General features: G+C 44.5%; 1 protein-coding gene across 3 annotated transcripts in view; it reads left to right on the top strand.

Moving 5' to 3' along the window:
* Positions 1-2,822: 2,822 nt before the first annotated feature.
* CTCF (CCCTC-binding factor) overlaps positions 2,823-19,809 on the top strand; it is a 34,550-nt gene continuing 17,563 nt past the window's right edge. The window contains exons 1-3 of one of the 3 annotated variants that reach the window (XM_058813376.1): positions 2,823-2,873; positions 10,843-10,955; positions 14,479-14,573. In XM_058813376.1, coding sequence (XP_058669359.1) covers positions 14,520-14,573 — 54 coding nt within the window. In that variant the 5' untranslated portion in view covers positions 2,823-2,873; positions 10,843-10,955; positions 14,479-14,519. Of the gene's footprint in view, positions 2,874-3,851; positions 3,883-6,369; positions 6,442-10,842; positions 10,956-14,478; positions 14,574-19,809 lie in introns of those variants that run through there. The other 2 variants (XM_058813377.1, XM_058813378.1) reach the window with 2 other exon arrangements.

The raw sequence follows: 19,809 nt of genomic DNA, 5'->3' as shown, positions 1-19,809 counted from the left end.
TAATTTCCTTCTACACCAACTCATCCAGTGGCTAAACGGAAGGCCATGGATGGGGGGATTTTTTTTATTTTAACAAAGCTTTTGATTGTCCAACATTGGACTCAAAAATCTTTGTGAGGTTCCTTCAAATTCGGGATATTGTTTCGATTATTCAAATTTCTCATGCAATGAAAACCATGGAGCTCACAGTTGTGGGCTACACCACCTCTTGAATTAATGGCCACTTTGTGGATATTGTTTTGATTATTCAAATTTCTCATGCAGTGAAGACCCAGGAGCTCATGGTTGTGGGCTACACCATCATCTCTCATAATTAATGGCCGCTTTTTACCATTGCTTTGTAGATAATTTATTTCTCCTTCAGCCAAGGCTGCACCCACACAGCTCATCCTCTCTGGCCCCTCGGTAAGCTGCCAATGCCCCACTGAAACAGGCTAATGGACTTATCTTGCTGTCATGATCCTGAGAAGGAAACTTGTTCTGGGCTGTCAACAAGCTCCAAAGGAGTGCTGGTTCTCAGAGCACAGCCCACGGTGCTCTGCTGCTTTGCAAGGACTTGGGAGAGCTTAGGCTTAGGCAGGAGAAACCCGTAAAGCCGGGTCAGGGCCTGATCTCACTCTCAGCCCAACTCCCCTGGCAGAGCGACCCTCCTCTGCACAGCACAGCTCAGCAAGTCTTCACATTATTCATCCCAGCATTTAAGGGACAGTTTACACATGCTAATGCATGCTAATGTTTTTCTGATGGGTTTGTCACTTGTTAAGCAGGTTGTGGTAACGCCTGGGCTGTTGAACAGCTTTTACCCCAATGTGCAGTGATATCTAAAGAGGCACAAATTGGAGGAAAGATTTTTAACACTAACAGCCATAAAACTCCCACCACAGGTTAGTGTTGGGGGTTTTTTACATTTAGATTTCTCTCTGAATTCCTAGCCTTATCGACCTCCAGCGACTGATGGAGTAAGAGAAACAAAAAAATGCAGCTTCCTTCCAATGCGTCTGATTTTTGAACTATTAATATTTTAACCCATTACTCTTGCTCCATTTTACATGGATTTATGGTAAGGAAATACCAAGAGGATGCAGCATGAGCTCATAGAATTCTCCTCTCCTCAGCTTGCCTGTCAATCAGCTCTGGAGCTGCTACAGCACTGCTGGAGATGATAAAAAATGTTAAACCCAGAAGATTCAGCAACTCAGGAAACTGCAGCAAATAAAAGACAGGCAAGCCCTTGAGTATCCTTACATAAATTCATGCATCTCATCAAGGGTGCCGTGGCTCTTTTCACCTTTTGGGGATAAGCTGTGGACAGAAAACACCATGGTGTCTAACTTCTGATGGAAATCAACCTTGCTGACTTTCCCAGAAGCTCCCCACTGAATACCTGGCAGCACATCTACCATTCCTGCTGTGCTGAAGCTGACTGGAGCTGGTTTGTCCTACTTGATTATGAGCTTGGCAAGCATAAGGTCTTTAAATACACCAGGAAAACACCATCTTAAATCACAGAATTGTGGAATCCTAGGATCTCCTGAGTTGGAAGGGATTCACAAGGACCATCACGTCCAAATCTTGGTCCTGCACAGGACATCCCCTAGAATCACACCACATGCCTGACCTTGTCCAAATGCTTTTTGAACTCTGTCAGGCCTGGTGCTGTGACCACATCCCTGGGGAGTCTGTTCCAGTACCCGGCCACCCTCTGGGTGAAGAATCTCTTCCTAATACCCAGCCTCACTCCCCCTGACACAGCTCCATGCTGTTCCCTCACGTTCTGTCACTGGTCACAGGGAGCAGCCACCGGTGCTGCCCCTCCTGAGGGAGCTGAAGCCCACAGAGAGCTCTGCCCTCAGCATCCTCTGTTCCAGGCTGAACAAGCCAAGTGCCCTCAGCCACTCCTTGCACGGTTTCCCCTCTAGACCCTAATTCCAGACAATTGTTGGTATTTACAAAACTGTCCTATAACCTTCCTGCTGATTAATTCATGATTGTACTGACTCCTCAGTTTTGGGGTTTCTTCTAGCTTAAGGGAAGTTCGGGTCTTTCAACCAGGCCAAATCCTTCCTCAGCACAGAGGATGGACTTCCACTGTGACCTTATTCTCCTGAGGAGCTCCTTCCCACCGAGCTGAGGCACAGACTCCTGCTTTGGAAGTTTTGGCTGAGGTAAAGGGTCAGTTTTGGCTGAGGTGAAAGGGGTCACTTTTGGATGAGGTGAGGGGGTCAGTTTTGGCTGAGGTGAAGGGTCAGTTCCGGTTGAGCAGCGGCGTGCAGAGCTGGGACTGCCGGCCGCTGCGGGGATCCCGGGGCATCACTAACACAGGAGCTGCCCAGCGCTCCCCTCACGCCGCCCCGCGCGCTGCCCGGAGGGGAGGGAGGGGCGCTGCCTCCGGCCCCCCCTCCGCCCGCCCCTCGGCGGCACGTGATGCGGTGACGCACGCACGCACAGGCGCGCGCCGGGTGACGCCGCGGGCCCCGCGCGTTTGAAGTTGGCGCGCGACTCGCGCCCTCGCTCCCTACCAGCTCTCGCCTCGCCCCGCCCCGCCCCGCCCGCCCCTCCCAGCCTGCCCCGCGCGGCCGCTTCCCCGCGCGCGCCGGCCCCCCCCGCCCCCCCTTTCCCCCCCGCCCGGGCCGGCGGCCGCGGCAGAGCCGCGCTGGGTGGCGCGTGCGCACTGTGCCCCGCCCGCCGCCATTTTGTGTCCGAAAGCGACTGTGGAGCGATTAAACCGCGGGGCTGGTGCCGGGGCGCTTAAAGCGGCGGCGGCCGCGGCGGGGCGTGCGGGGCGCGGCGGCTCCTCCGCGGGGCCCGCGGGCGGCGCGGGGCGGCGGCGGGGCCCGGCGGCCGGAGGGAGCTCGGCGGGGCGCGGGGCGCAGGTAAGCGGCGGCGGCGGGGGGTTTGCAGTCGCGTTCTCCGGCCTCTAGGTGTCACGATGGGGCTCCGGCGCGGCTGGGGCCCCGCAGCGGCCGCCGCCGGGGCAGCAAGGGGGGCTTTGTCTCCCTCTACCGTCCCCGCGCCGCCGCCGCCGCCACCGCCGCCATTCCCCACAGCGCGGCGCTGGGCTGCGGCACCGCCCGGGCCGCCCGCCCTCCTTCCCTCCCCGGCCGCCGCCACCCGCCGGCCCCGACTCCATTTTCTTTCCTTTGTCTCCTCCACCGCGCCACCGGCGCTGATTAACCGCCCCATTACCGCCCCCTCCCTTCCCTTCCCGTCCCGCACGTCCCTTCCTTCCCCCCCCCTCCCCCGCCCCGCCGGGCCCGCTCCCCTCCCGCCCCGCCACCGCTCCCCCCCTTTCTCGCACCTCCGCGGGGCTCGCCCGGCGCCCTCCGCCCGCCGCCCGTGTCCTGCCGCGCTGTCCGGCCGGGCGCTGCCCGCGGGGACGGCTGCGTGTCCCGCTCCCGCCGGCCGCCGCCTCGCTGCGCTGGCGTGTGCGGCGGAGTGAGAGGCGCTGCGAGGCGCAGAGCGGGACTCGAGCTCCCTCTGCAAGGCAGGCTGAGCAGCGCCATGCAGCAGCACCGGGGCGGGCACGGCTGGGGGGCGCCCGCTCTCGCCGCGGTGACCGGCCGGCAGCCCCCCCGCACCCCCCGCGCCGCTCCCGGAGCGCGGCGGCCCCGCCGTTCTGTGTCCGCCTTTCCCCCCCCCGTCCCGTCCCCGCCACCCCACTTCGGGCCCGGGGTCCCCACGGGGCTTGGGGCTCCGAGCGGGAGCGCCTGGGCTGCCACCGAGCTGCCGAGCAGCTGTGTCACTTGCTGGGACCTGGCCCGGCTGCCCGACTCGTGGGGCGCCTCCCCGGGAGCCTCCCGGGCCTCCGCAGCCGGGCCCTTGCCTGGGGATGGAGCCCGAAATCTCATGGCAAAGGACGGCGTTATTCCCTCCCTTCCATGGGTCTGTGCTGCTTGGGGGGGGAAGCACAAAACCCGATTCTTTTTGTGATGCAGAGGAGGAAACCGCACATGCTCTGTATCCAAACGCTTTGCTGTTTGTTCTCTATATCAGCTTTAGATTTCTTTAGAATTTATGTTTATATGGTATCGGATTTGGCCTTGTGTTAACCTTGTGAAATGAATTCGGTAGAAGGGTTTTGTCGTGTTGTATGGATCCTTCTCCGTTCAGTGTAATCCTTAGGACTTGCCTGTGGGTGAAAATGAGCTCGCTTTCCTGTTTGTGATTTCCTATTTTTTTGCCGAGCATTTCTCCCCTTAAATACAAGCATGGCTGTTCCTCATCTCTGGCCAGTTACTGAATCCTAGTAATAAACTCCAGAGGTGTCGTTAAAACACTGCATCTAAAACACTGTTTGCCACTTCCAGTGTACGTGTTTTTGTTTCTGTGCAGGAAGTGTGTAAATATCGTCTCAAATTCTCCAGTTTATTAAATCTTCTGCCGAGCCTGTTGAATTTGTAGGAGCCCCTTGAGTATTGGAAATAATTCCGTGCTGTATTCAAGCTGTTCTTACTTAAACGATCCCTCTAACACTTTCCTTCAGTGTAGAAGACATCAGCAGAACTGAAAAAAAGGAGTAATTGTAGTTTAAGGGCAAAGCAATGCTTGCTGCCTTTTTTTTTCCTAGGTTGATGGATTTTTACTTCCATTTTGTTTTTCTTCTGGATGTGTAGGGCCAGCTCAGTTTTAAGGTCATCTGCCGTGCATGAATGGTTATTAGGACGCACAGAAAGGCTCAAGAAACTTAGTGGGATATTTTTGAGGAGTAATATCTGAGCAAAAGATGCAAAACTCAAGTTCCTGTAGCCTCCAGTGGCCCTGCAACTGAAATGATACAGCAAGGGTCGTCCATTTCAGACAGAGCTTGGAGAACTGTCACTAGAGCGTTAAGTTTGCTGGTGACTCGTGCCTGCAGAGTTTCTGAGGGAAGGAGCTATTTCAAGAGCTGTTTTCATGTGAGCAGGCTGGATCTTGACTGTGATCCGTAGCTAATTTGTGTGCATCCTCACCAGCTCTTGGGGCTGCAGGTTCATACCCGCCTGCTGCGCTCCCAGGGCTGTGTCTGAAATGCCACAAGCTGACCCGTGTTATTCTTGACTTTGTTCAGCATTTACCTGAAAAATCTAATTGTATGGGATTACTAACTTGCTAAGGAATTTCTGTGCACAGCCTACTCCAGAATTTAATTTCTTTTCCTCCCCTTAGGACTTCATGTCTGAGAACTCCTGCTTTTCCAGATTTTTGGAAGTTGGATATTGAATATTATTAGGCCTGTCTGTTCTTGGAGCAAAGCCAGCCTATTCCTTGCACTTATCCCTCGTACTTAAACAGGTTCCGCTCACCTCTGGATAGCTCTCCCTGCTCTGTCTGAGCAGGTTTTTGTACATGAGCTCTTTCAGCTATGTTATTGATTATATTTGCATAAAAACTCCCTAATTCCCCATCCTGCCAACTTCAGCTTCTCTTACCTCTTTATCAGAGAGGGAATGCTCGATGGAGTAATAAGCTTTAGGATCCCAAATGTGCTTGTAGGTGCCCTAGAAATGTGTGTAATAAAGAGCAGCCACTGCTTTACCTGCACACGAGGACACACACTGACAAAAGCTGAGAACAACCAAAGCTATGACTGCTTGTTTTGTGTGTGATAACTTACCGAACTGCACTGATTTATTTGCTTAACTGTAAACCCCTGTTCATCCATTTGGCTTTAGTTCAGATGCCCAGTTCACTCCTTGTTATACTAAAGCTTGAAATGTCAATACAGTATCGAGCTCTGCTACTCTGTAACCTACATGGTCTTAGAGACACACACACAGATCCAGGAAATTCCCTTTTGTTGTTTATATTTAGTGTTGGTAACAATGGCTCAGATCATACGTGGCACTTCTTTCAGGTTTTTTACTGACTGAAACTTAGAAAGAATCTGTCCTGATTATAGCTAAAAATACTGCTTTTTATTGTGCTGAAGGATATTTGAATTTCATTTACAACACCCTGTTCTGCTTCTCCCAGATCTCTCCAATAATTCATCAGTCTTTAGGAATTGAGGTATGCTTATTGCAGATATATTTAATATGAAAACTAAAGAGTTGCTGTGCAGCTGAGTGATCTGTTTTTCTCTTATTAACAAAATAACCTCAAAAAGAAGAGCAGAATAAACAGAAGGTGAGTAGGGAGTTTTATATTTCAGATCATGTTAACATTTAAGTAACTGTACACAGAACAACTCAGTTTGGGTATCTAATGTAAATTAAAGCTAAAGTGAAGTTTTCCTCAGTATGATAAAAAATTTGGAAGCTATAAAATCTTAATTTCCTTCCAATGTGGTTTTTAACAGGTGAAAAGAGAAGTAGTGCAGAGCCAGCTCTCCAGAATGGCGCAGTTAACGTGCAGTGGCTTAGGGGACATCTCTGATAGAATGGACTCCCGAAGCATTATTCTCTAACTATCCCTGCAGGTGAAGTTTTGAGTCACAGATAGAGCTGCATTTTTTCTCTAAAGGTTTGTTTTTAGAGATCCCCCCTCAGTTCAAGCACTCCCACCGTTTACTGTCAGCTACCTGAGGATTTCAGTGTGCTGTGTGGGGCTCATATTAAGAGGTGTGGCCAGGAATGTTTGAAATTTTTTTTAAAAAACAAGGGCAGTGATCAGTTAATATTCTGACCAGTGACACCAGCAAGGGCTTGTGTAATGGTAGCAGTGCAGCAAGCTGAACTACAGGGTATTTTTTTCTCCTGTAGTGCAAGTATCCTGCCCAGATACATATTATATCAGTCAGCAGCAGCATCTTATTTGTTCTGATATAGCTGCAAACTCATGAAATGTCTAAAGCTTCACAGGTTTCACTGGAAAGCTTTGCTCTAATGTAAAGACAAGGTTAAGTTCATCTTATACTGAAAATCTTGTTTTGCATATTTTTTTCCCATACTGTAAAAAAATTCTGTTGACATCGTTGAATTTGTCAAATTCTGGCAAAACAGAAGGCAAATCCCAGATTGTTTGGCATGTGAATTGCACCCCTGTCTGTATTAATAATGCATCATCATTAGAAGCCTGTATATGTCTCAAACATCCACAGGTAAAGTATGTTATATTAAAAAAACAAACACAAGGCAACACTTAACACAAAACCCCTTTAAAACTGCTCCCCACCAGAGTACATTGGGAGGTGAGAGAGACATTTACCTTGGCATATAGGTATATTTTTTACCACTGGAATATTTTTAACTGCAGTATTGGAAGGGATGTTTTATAGTCAATGCACTTTGAAACAGTAGTGAAATTCCAGGAGGTCAGGGAAGTGCTGATGTGTCAGTTCTGAAAGGAGGTGGAGTGGATGAACATGGCTGTGCAGGGAGGGTGGCAGGTGCCCAGAACACCTTGGGTGTTTGGCTAGCTCTGCATGGTGTTAACACACATGTAGTTCATGTTATCACCAGCTCTCCCATTTATTCTTAGTTCATAATTTAGTTAAAGTGTTAATCCCAGTAACAAAGGCTTTAAGAAAACAAGAGCTTGTTAAATATATTTCTTGACTTTTTTAAAGGACTTGATCATGATGACCTTACTATATATTAATATTAGCACTGAGTATCAGTAAATGCCATTTAGTTCAGGATTAATCTGGGGGTGTACAAGAGTGAATAGTTTCCATGGATATTCAGCAAAAACTAGTAATTGCTTGTCACAATTTATTTTCATTAATGATTTTGTTGGTGAAAAATGTATTTAAAAACTATTCATTATAAACTTCTGGTTCATGGAAAATCACTGGGCACTGAGGCAGCCATTGTGATTGTCAGGTGGAGTAAATCCAGTCCAGTGTGTGTACTAAGGCTGCTACATGTAAAGCTGTGCACCTGGGAACCAGGTATTCCAGCTGAATTGAAATCAAGGCACATGGTATCCTAGAAAGCAGTGATTGAAGTGTGTTTTGGAGTCATAGTGAATAAACAGCATAAACACAAGTTTCCAAGGTGATGTTGTGACAAAGAACCTAATGTGGTTCTTAAATGCATTAGTGGAATAAGCATGGGTGTGTTCTTGCCCATCTTGTGGGATGGGATGAAGTCATTCCCAAAATCCTACATATGGTTTTGGCCTCAGCACTCAAAACCCTCAAAAAAATTACTGTGTAAAATTCATCTCAAATTTGATGGAAAACTAAGCTGTATTGCCATGCAGTAAAATGCTAAACATGAGCAGCTTCTCATCAAAACTGAGATGACTTAATGAGAGTCCTCAGATATGTCCCTTACAAAATAATACTGGATGTTAGTGATTAGTGATCTTGTTCTGATCTTGCTGACAAGCACAATATGAATTTGTAACCCAATAAGTTCAAATTAAAAGGCTTAAGTTCCTCACAGGGAGAGTGGTTAACTAATGGATTGATATCAAGAACAGTCATGTATTTCTTTATTTCTTAACGTCTTTGAGTCCAGATTGTGGGGAAAAAAAAAACCTGAAAATTACTTCAGCAAGGTGCTGACCTTTTCTTGTTTCATGTATATTTATAGAACTGTCATTCATAAGAGGTCAGACTTGGTGATAAACCAGGGTGCTAAAGAAAAGGGTTGGATAGCACCTCCTCTTCTCTTTCTCTGGATCCACCTTTCCTCTTTTTGAGCAGAGAGAGGTTTAGGACTTTTCCTTTTCAATCAAGAATATGATCAAACCAGTAAATGTTCTGAATGGGGGAAAATAAGCAGATATTGATATATATTGGAGATGTGTCAAATAGTGTCCTGAATACTCAGTCCAGACTTGTGGCTAATACATCCTGATCTGAGGCTGTGGCACTGGGGAGCTGTTGGAAAGATAAATGTTACTTCTCTGCTGCCAGGACAAGCTGCTGGCTCATGTCCAGCTCACTGCCTACCAAGCAGCCCAAGGACCTTGGCACAAGCACTGCTGCCCAGACAGTCTTTGTATCAGCAAAGGGGTTCTTCCTTCCTGCTTCTAAGCATGGAAAATGCACAGAGGGTGAGGCAAGGTGATTTTATTGAATCCACTAAAGAAAGCATAGCTCCATAAAGTTTTGTGTTACATAAAATTATTTATTGACTCATTTTATATATTGCATTTGTTGTTTGTTGTGTGGAATTATATTATCTGCAGTGATCCTAGTTTTCAACTGGATGCTGAGTAAAATACTGACTTAATCAGGAGTTAAACTAGGAAGCATAAAGCTGTGGAAGAAGGAGTAAACAACTCAATAATTTTAAGCTATGTTAATGCCTCGTGTGGAGATTTGACACAAGTGTTTGACACTTTCTGAGCTCTCAGAGATGTTACAGTGAACAGCTTGATGGTGGCATAAGCATCTCTAGGTGGAGATTGCTGGAAGCTAAGGCTTTTTTTTCCATCTTACATTAAAAAGGTGAAAAGGAGATGTAATCTTGAGAACTCAGAGCTACAGAGCAAACTTGCATGTAATCCATGTGCTCCTCTGTGTGGTAATTTCAACAGAAGCACATGATGCTTGAGTTTGGCAGTTCTGGTTTTTCCTGGCTGTTCATTAGAAGGTGAATGGGGTCACTCTGCTGCTGCCCCCTGAGTTCTTCACAGAACTCAGTCTGTGCCCAGTCTGGCTGCTGTGCTTCACACAGGGCCAACTTCTTGAGTAAATGCAGGGAGTTTTGTGGTGAGCCTATAGCTTGTAGGAGTAAAAAATGAGGTAAATCCACCACAATTGATGGGAAACCTGTTTTGGTAAGAGACTGTGGAGACACTGTAGGTTCAGAAGGGGATCCACAAGTCCAGAGGCAATGATCCCTAATCCTCTGACTGGATGTTGGGATAAGGGTGGTAAACCACAGACATGACTGATTGCTCTCCCTACACACTGTTTCCTGCTGGAGTTTTTGGAGACAGACTGCTGCACTAAATGGACAGTGATCTGTCCTTGTAGGACTTTTTTTTATCCTCATGTTGGATAAAGGAATTTTTAAAATTTTTTTCCAACCTATTGATAAAAGCTATACAAGGAAATTTACAGTTCTTGCTATTTTGGGAATAAACACCAAAGCATTTAGAGAGGTGAAAGTCAAGGCTTCTCTGGAAAATTAGGTTGGCTTGCATCAGGATTGTTGTACCCCATCTCCTGCCACATGTGTGCTGGCAGTTGCATCCCCAGTGATGAACTGGTCAGCAGAATTTCCTTCATGAGAGCAATAGCATGTAAGTGGATGTGGAAAAAATGTTGCCTCAAGTTTGATTTGAGTCTTCATGGAACCATGCCCCAAATATTTTGGGGTAAGTAGAGGCTTTCTGTGAGGGAAGCCAAGAGTACAAGTAGTAATAGCAGCATTTGACTATTTGTAAACATTTTTTACTCTTTTGAAATGGAACTGTAAACTTCCCTGTATGTTTAAAATTGTTGTCCAGGCAATTGAATTCTCCCATTGTTTAATGTTGAAAGAAACATGGTTTCTCTGGACTGGCTCCTGGAAGAGCCTTTCACTACAGTAGAACCAGTAGTGATTTTTTTTTTTGGCCAATTACTTCAGCTTCTTGTATAGTTTTTCTGTCTCCTTGTGTTTGATTTGCAAAGCTCTTCCCTTGAAACCACTTCTAACATCCAGAGATTTAAAATGAAAGCAGGAAATGCTACTGAATTAAAAATGCCCCCTGGTTTTGATTGTATAATTCCACGACATAAGTTAACAGTATAACATTGTAACCAGTAGCTTTCGCCTGTGTCCTAAACTGTTTGCAGTGGAAGTGCAGTTTGAACTTCAGTTTTACTTTCTCAGTATATACTGCAAGAAAACATCTTAAAGGCACTTCAGGAGTTTCCAGATTACAGGTTGGAAAAAAATGACATTTTTGAAGGCTAGTAGTTTCAGTCAAAGCTTATCAGATTATTAAAACCTTTCTTCTTTTCTTTTCTTTTTGGAGGATGGAAGAAGTTAGTGTTATCCAGCATTCCTGCTGAGTATATAACTTACTGTCACTTCTGATCTTTGAAGAGAGATTTTTCGCTTCCTGTGGCAATACTGAATACTCAAAAGGTACTCATTGATTACTTGATCCCTGCCTACCTCCATGTTTATTAATACTCTTCTCTCCTTCCTGCCAAAGAGTGACTGCTGTTGACTCCTGCCTGCTCTGAGCTACCTGGAGCATTACATGGTCCCAGACTACTTTATGCTTTGCTCCTGTAGTGTGTGTCCTGTCAAAGCAGCTGCATCCTCTCCTTGTCCTACCAACATTTTGACCTACATGAAGAAGAATTTGTGAGCCTCCATGACAGTATGGTGGAGCCAGCTATGAAATATTTTGATGTCTCACTTGCCTGATGTGACATCTGTAATGGTTTTGGACACATCTGCTTTGAGTGGCTTGTGCAGACAAATCCTTAGGGATGATTTCTCCATCTCTCAAAGGAGAGAGATGGCATTGAATGTTTGTCCTGCTGTGTTCCAGTCTGGCTCTTCCTGGTTAGAAGTGCTGGTTCCAGTGCAGTTGTTGGTCACTGTGATGTGCTGCCTCTGCAAACAGGCTGTCCTGAGGCAGCCAAGGGAGAGTTTTCATCTGCCTTTTGGCACCTTTCCTGTTGCCTATCTGACAAGATACAATTTCTTGTTAACACCGTGGGGAAAAGAGGATACAGTAGCCCTCAATACTTCAAAGACAGATTTTTCCTTTTTTATTAGTTTAGATTTATTCACTGTGGACCTGGGTTTTCTCCTGCAAATTATAAAAAAGTAGTAAAGTCTCTTGTCAATACTGCTTCATCCTTTTATTACTGAAGTCCCTATAGGACTCGTGTCTGCTGTGGATCTTTGTACTTCATAGCACATGTGATTCTCTGTCTCCTAAACAATAAACCACAGTATTTGTGCTTTTTCTAATGCTGTCCTCTTCAATACTGGGTGGATTTGGATATCTACCACTCTGAGAGTGCTGGTCCCCAGTAGATTGCTGAGAGTTACAGTACATCTGTTCATTTGCTGAAGAACTGATCAGTGTATGAGAGCTTGCAGAAGTGTTCCAGGGCCTCTACATCTTGTGTGGAAATGAGTGCTGAACCAGTAAATGTCAGTCCTAGGAGCATCATAGTTATAACTGCATAGATGGAAAAATGTCTCAATGTTTTGTGTTTGAAGTTTAAGTATAGCCTTTATTTTATGTAGTGCCAGAGAATGGTAAAATAATTTTGGTTGGCAAGGACTTCTTGTGGTACCCTGATTCAATCCCTGACTCAGTGCAGGGCCAGCACTGATGCTAGATGAGGTCAATTAGGGTTGTATTTAGGAAATATTTTAGTTTCCACAGCATCTCTGAGCAACCTACTCCAGTGTTTGACCACTCATTGTTGCAGCTGGTCTGTTGCACTTGTCCTTTGACTCTCTGCTTCCCTTTGGAGGCAGCAGTAGGATCTCCCCATGGTCTTTTCACAGCTAACTCTGTCATTCTTCTGTGTAGATCTTGTATTCCAGCCACCTCATTGTTCTGGTAGCCTGCTGGTGTGTTCTTTCCATGTGTTCTAAGCTCAGCAGTGGACATGTGAAGCACTTCAGCTTTTCAGTTTACGCCTGTTTTCCTTCAAGCTCTTCAAACATTGCCCAAATGTCAAAGGTCTGATGGAATGTAAATTCATGCAAGGTATTTTATGCCAGAAAGATACACCAGGTATTTAACAGAAGTTCAGTGTCATCTCTGCAGTAAGGGAGAGCAGAAATTACTTACTCTCCCTTTGGGATGTTCTCTTAGAGTGGATCAGAACAAGAGGGCCTTGCATTTTTGGAGCTCCTTGGATTTTACATTAGTGGGTTGATACTTCTTGAGTGGTGTCCAAGCAGCATCAAAACATCTCTTTAAAAACTCCAGTAACTTATTTCCTGAATGAGAATCATTACCTTGTAAACAGAGAGGGGCAATGGCTGTGCCTTGCACTAACTCGCCACCAGTGCTAATCTGCAGAGATCCCTGTGAAATGTTCTCTATTTGTGTTGTCTTCACTGTAGAAAAGAGCTGCAATTACTGGTTTGTTTTCTCTTTCCCCTCAAGAGTTTGGGTACAATCTTGATTTAAAACAGCTTTCTTTACAGTTAAATCATTTTCCAAGCAGAAGATTAGTTTTGAAAAATGGAAGAAAACTGATTTTTCTTGATTCAAAATTTCAGGAAACCCAAAGTGGATAAACAGATGCTTCCATTCAATTCAGTGTGTTCTGTTGTCCTCTTGTGTGTGTGACAAAACTTCTAAGGTGATAATATTCCAGGTGGGAGGTGTTAATTTTGTATCAAATGTCTTTTGAAGGGAGATCTTCTCTCCTGAGGCTTTTCTGCATTACTTGAAAAGTTTGTAAAGTTCAGGAAATCTTTTCCAGTGTTGCACAGCACAGAACCTGGCAAGGATGCAGCTTGCATCATCAGGAGTCTCAATATGCCTTTAGCAGTGGAGCACACCCCATGTATCCTCTGAGCATCCTCTTTCCTGGTCAGGGCCTGTATGTAGCATTTGTGATTTTTGCAGAGTGAGTGTTAAATAAAAAGAGATAATTTCCAAATTTTTTTAAAAGGTCACTATCACTGAGCATCCACAGCTCCAACAAACCTCTTATCAGTAATGCTCTTTGAAGCTGGTTAACAATTAAAAATAGACTTGCCAAGTAATAAATGCAGGACCCAGACTTGAGTGCCTTGTACTAAATAAATGGCAGAAGAACCTGGAGGGGAAGCACTTAAATTCAAAGGGTGTGAAATCCAACTAGTGTGAAATCCAACACTGCTTGGCCTTCATTGCTGAGTGCAGCAAGAATACATGCCTCTCTTGAGAATCACTCCTCTGGACTGCCTTGCCATTCCCAGGGTTTTTAGCATGTGTGCACACTGCACACTGACAAGGATTACAGAAAAGAGTAATGTGCTGTCTTGTAAATTCTGTATTTCTGTAAATGTGGGTATTTTAAGCCCTTAATTGATAAGGGTAATGAAGCTTGCTTCAGTGAGCAGAGAGCCTTGTCTTCCTCAGGGTGGCAAGGTTAGGACTGTGTTAGAGCTGATTTTGTTATTTGATATAAGCAGTAGATCCACAGCTGCATTGACAGTGTAAGGAGTGATATTTGCTCTCATTTACACCTCTCAGCAGTAAAAACTCCTTGTGTGTGATGTGCTGTTCCATAGCACAGGACAGAGAGGCCATCTGAAGTAGGCAGAGCTGGCTCTAAAATGTCACATTGCTCTTGTAATCTGATGTGAGGCGTCCAGAGCTTTAGGTTGTCAGAACTGTGAATGCTAAAGAGTTTGAGAACAAGTAGGTAGAGGAGCTTGTAAAATGAGTTCAGTCATCCTAGTGAAAGTATTAAAGCTGATTAAAATACTCCTTTGGTTTTGCTTATGGCTCTTTTGGTAAGTGGAGGGGTCCTCAAGCAGTTATCAGTTCTGTTAGGGGTGTGGGACTACACCTGTGTTAAACAAGCATTAAATATTGAACACTGCTTTTATTTCCCCCCCTCCCTCTCCCCTCCCCAACCCCCCTTACCTTTCTCTTTTATGTAGTTTCACTAGTTCATCTGTTCTGTTCCAGAGTGAGTTGTGACCTCAGGAGCTGCATGAAGAATAGCCAGCATGAAGAGAACAAATCAGTCCAGGCAGAAGTGCAGAAGCGCCAAGAACATAAATGTAAATTGAGGGGGTTTAAAGTGTGGTATGTGTTCCATGCTGAGGCAGTAGTTTCCTGAACATAAAGCTTAACATTGTGCTAGTAGAAACCCTTTTGCCCTGCTTCTCTTTTGGCTGCCCTTAGTGTTGGGGCACACCAGAGACCTAGTCTGGATTGAAATCTTGGCTGGGTGAGTTCTGGCCTGGATTGGTTTCCTGACAGTAGCTGCAGTTCTCAGGGTGCTTGAGCTAACATGAGGAATTGTTGGGCTGATGGAGGCAATGAATGGGCAGTTTAAAGGCAGATATGGTTTCTTTGCACAGTGGGTATGTTTGGAAATGAGACCTTACTGCTTCCTGGGAGAAAGGGGTTTTTTTCTTCCAAGGTTGAGTGCCTTTGTGGGATTTTGGGGTTTTTTTGCTTCATCTGCTTTGAAGGTTGATTGTAGCACTTTTAGGGCTTGGTGTATGAGCATATTTGGAATACAAGTCCAAATGAATTAGGGGTGTGTGTAAAACAATGAAGCTTCTTAAAATTTCATCATGAGGGTCACTTTAAAGGAGTCACCTGGGTTTGATTCTGTTTATGTCTGCTCCAGCACTTACTAATTCAGACTAACTTTTCTGTGACTCAAAAGCAAGGATGTCTTAATTTAGGCTCTGGGAGTTTTTGTCCACCACCCTTCTGCCATAGGTGCTTTCAAAACTCTCCTGGAATTTCCTGTTCCTGCTGCAACAACAGTAAACTGCACCTCTGTGTTTGGTACAGCCTGACATTAGGTTAACTAGCACTGACTTTAGTTCTCCTTATGTGCATCAGGGTGTGATTTGTGAGGTGACTAATAGTGCATGGGCAGCTGTTGTTCATGGTGTAGGACCCAAGTTACCATCCCAGGGATAAGCACTTCCTGCTCCTCCAATGTGAAGTCTGAATTCCCTTGTCCTGGTAGAGTATCACTACTTAGTGAGTACATATGCAGAGATAAAAGAAATAGCTGTTCCCCAAAAGTTTATTCTTGGATACCTGTTCATCTAGGTGAAGCCTTGGAGGAAAACAAAATCCAGATACTTATTATGAAGTCTCTAGAATGCCATGAAACTTGTTACACAGGTCTTTTTTTCAGGTGTGGGAGTGGCTGGTGTTGCCATTTTGGAATCATGCAACCCTACATCAGATGGCCAAAGAATCCTGTTCTGCTCAGACTTATTCTGAAGAAATATCTTCTGCTGTTAGCAGTTTGCCAGTAAATTAAATGAAAGCCTAAATTAATGTGTGATGGGAGAAATGACCACAAATACTTGATGATAAAACTAGGAATATTTTCCAATATCTGCCTACAGTATAAGGCTTCACTTTTTGTGCCAATGGATTTTACAGGCTGTTTAATCTGAAATAATTGTTGATTTTCAATTTAATACCTTCAGGTATTCTAATGGTCTTTCATGAGCTCCTTCATCACTTTTGCATTATGAAGACTTGTAAAAGGGAGGGACTGATTAGTTTTATGATCTAAGATGAGCCAAAAAGAAATTCCTTTGTGATTGCTTCTTTTGAAGTGTAAGTCTTCCTGTATTCTACACCTGATTGGATTGTGTGTTTGTCCTTCTGAAATGGATTGTTAGGTTAGCAAAACATGATGACTTCCTTACTAAATTAAAAAGGGAAACTTAAAAAAAAATATTGATAAGAGTATATTTCACTTGCATTTCCCAGCTTTCAGTAGAGAATTCTCTGAATAAATAAAGACCTCTTGTCATCTAGTGAGATGCACTAGCAGTTATTGAAAGACATAGTGAAAAAATAAAACTGAGATTTGAAAGAATGGTAGATAGAAACTGAAGGAGAAATTAAGAATGGAACAAATTTTAAGAACATTAACCAATTTTGTCCCTGTTACCTTCTCACTAGACCTTTAATTCTCCAAATCTAAAATAAAAGTAAGGAAAAAAACTATTCCAGAAATAAATCATCAATCTGCTTTCTTCATCAAGGCTTTCCTTGTCAGGTTACAGGATATACCAATGACTTGAATATATGTGGGATTTGTTGTCAGTAACTGCAGTGATTTTATCTTTTGTTACACGATGCAAGTTTCAAGCAATTGACATTATTGTATCTGCTTTTCTCTCCATTGTAGGCTGCAGCTTATTACAGCAGAATTAGCAGTATTAGTTCTGGAAGAGCCATGATCTGGGGCTTTCTGCCACTGTCAGGTGCAAGGATTAAGAGGGAGCTTGTTCAGCAAACAGCTGAGGAAAGATGTGGAGTTGAGTTTCCTTCTGCCTGGCAGGGGGCCCTGGGTATATACTCTGTTTCCATGTCTTGCATGAACTCCCTGAGTTTCTGATCCAAAGTGAAAGGTCAGCTTTATTCTGAGTAATTGCAGGAGATCACAGGTGTGTGCTACTTGCTGACTGAAAAATAGGGGTCAGTGCTGAATGAAGCTTCTCATTGCTTTGCATCATCTCATGGAACACAATGAAATTGGAAAGAGCTCTGCTGGGATCCCTGGGCAGGAGTAGCAACCAGGAAGATTTCTCCTGTAGGTTATGGGAGGAGCAGAGAAAAAAGAAAAGGGGGAAAGTAAAGAAATGGCACAAGATGCATTTTGATTCTAACAGTGCACCAAGCTGGCTGTGGGTGAGGAATGTCCTGTAGCCAGGGACTGCCTTGGCTGTGCCCTTGGGAGTTTGTAGGGGTTAAAGGTAAAGATCACCTCTGATAACATCTGGGCCAAATTAGTTCTCAGTCGAGTTCATTATGGTGAATTATTCTGTCAGTGTGAAGAAAAAAGCTGAGAGCAGCTCTTTGGACAGAGAGTGCTGTGTTTATCTGTCTTACAGAGACCATGAAACTATTACACAGGTTAAAAATCTGGTCTCCTGTCTTGTTAGTAAGGAAAAAGTGAATTCCTCTGGATGTCAGTTTAGTGTAGGGATCCACTTAAAAGCTGTGAATCACTCCCTAGAACAATGTGCTCCTCTTGTCCTATTTAGACCAACCTCCCAGCACAGACACCTTGGTTAGGTAATCACCAGCAGCACTGTCTTCTCTGATCCCCTCACAGGGTCAGCACTCAAAGAAACCATCCTTCTACAACTCTGCATTTTCCAGTTGCAGCTCTCATTCCCACAGCTGGTTTATGTATTTCTTGGGGCATAATCTTGATAGGCCCCTTTTCATGCAGAGGAGCAGCAAATATGTTTATTAACCTGTGGTGAAGTTTGCTTTTTTACTTCTAGGTTCTTGCTTTTCCTTATGCCCTCCAAGATGCTGAAATATTTCTCAGAATAATTGCTTAATAGTGGGTTAATGAGAATACCCCTTTTTTCATTTAAAGCTGCAGTAAATGTTGTCCATTTTACTCTTCTTGTTTGCTTTCAGTACCAGTGTTGTAAGTGGCAAGGAGGAAATGAGAAAACAGGTGGAGATGGGTGTAGCAGTCATAACCAGTGAATATGGAAATGATTGCAGTAGCCAAATGAAAGCCTTAAGCTTTTACTGTGAGAAAATTACTTAGTGAAAGAAATTTACCCAATGTTTTAGTTTCTCCTGTTGGTAGTAACTCTTTGGTGTTTTGCATGTGAAAGGCACAGCTGGCCTGTTTGGATGTGTGTCTGTCTGCTTTAGAGTAAGTTACGCTCATGCCATGTTCATCTCTTATCAGGGTGGCTCTGCTGGAGGAAATGGAAAGGCTGCCTACCTGTTAAAGTGCCTTATCTTGGGCTGTGCTTAGCTGGGAGACTTTTCAGGGAGAAGATATGGCTGTGTCATGGTGGGAAGGAGAATGGCCAAGCACTCCTGCAGTTAATCTGCATCTGCTCATGCCCTAAAATACTTACATAGACATCTGTGAACTGCAAGCAGGGGAGAAAAAAGTCTCTTCTCTATAAACCCTGTTGGATATGTTTGGGGTTTTTTTCAGTCTTTCTCTTGCTTAAAGTGGCATATACAGTGCATAACTGCAGACTCCTGGTTAAGGTTGTTTATTCCTTAATTCAGCTTTCAAAGGGATTCTTGGAGAATGCAGGAGGAACATAAGTCTCCCATGTTTTTAACATTAGGCTTTATTTCCACTCCCATGCAATTTTTAATAAGTGGCTAATCTACAAGTGTCAAAGCCATGTCAGTTTTTGAGTGGGATCTGTATGTAGATTTACTTGAATTCAAGGCCTGAATGTGCTGCAAGGTGATAAGGTTGTTTGCACTATGTAGCTGCTGATACTTTTCATTATTTTATGACTATCAAAAATTGACTGACAGCATTTGGCTTCAGTGTGTCTATTGGAGTTTTAAATTTTTTTTCTCAAGTTAAGTGCGTATTACAGCATTAAATGTGTAACATTTAACGTGTGACACTTCTCAATTGCGTTAGTCTCCCAGCAGTTTTTATTGAGACTGTGCCTTTTTTGGTGAAAATACATATTTTTGTGTAATTTGGTGCATGAAACTTGATGCAGTTCAGGGTTCCTTAATTTTAACATGCCTGAGAGGCAGACAAATGCTTCTTTGATAGTAGCTTTATTATAAATAACACCAGTAAAAAATAGGCACTGGCACTAGCTATCCCTGTCTCTGGGTTTGTACTTTCTGCATTGACAATGACAGCAAGTTGTTTTTAGTGCTTCTCCAATTCCCTTCAGAACCTAAAGGGGCTTCCAGAGAGCTGGAGAGGGACTTTGGGCAAGGGCATGGAGTGACAGGACAAGGGGGAATGGCTTCCCACTGACACAGGGCATGGCTAGATTGGATATTGGGAAGAAAGTGAGCATATCTGGGCTGAGGCTCTCCTGTGCTGTAGTCAGCAGGACAGCTGGCACTAAATTACTTTCTCTCAAGCAACCTTTTGGTTCCTTTCATTGGAATGACGTGTCAGTTGCATGAAAGGCACAGCACTTTGTATTTCTGCTTGTTCCAGCTTTTTAAATGGGCTGTCCATGAGCTGTCTGAGCAAGCTTAGGTCTGTTGTTTGGATGTCACAGCTCCTTACCTGGCTAATTGGATTGTGACAGTGCACTGAGCTGTTTGGTGTCACAGTGTCTGTCAGTAGAGCCTGCTGGGTGAGCCCATGTGGAAGGGCTGGCTTGAGCTATTAGTGGGAATTGTGCTTTCAGATCTTTGATTTCTTTTTTGGTCGTTCTCCTTATTGTGGAATATTTTCTCTTTTGCTTTTTTCAGTCTTGATTTACTGCATCTTTTAACTTGCTGCTTTGTTTTCCTTTTTAGATTCAGTCATTGTGGAACCGAGCTGTTGGT

The sequence above is a fragment of the Ammospiza caudacuta genome, chromosome 13 (genome assembly GCF_027887145.1).
Source record: "Ammospiza caudacuta isolate bAmmCau1 chromosome 13, bAmmCau1.pri, whole genome shotgun sequence".
NCBI classification, from domain to species: Eukaryota; Metazoa; Chordata; class Aves; order Passeriformes; family Passerellidae; genus Ammospiza; species Ammospiza caudacuta.
The sequence above is the reverse complement of the archived record's forward strand: the minus strand, read 5'-3'. Positions and strand labels throughout refer to the sequence as shown.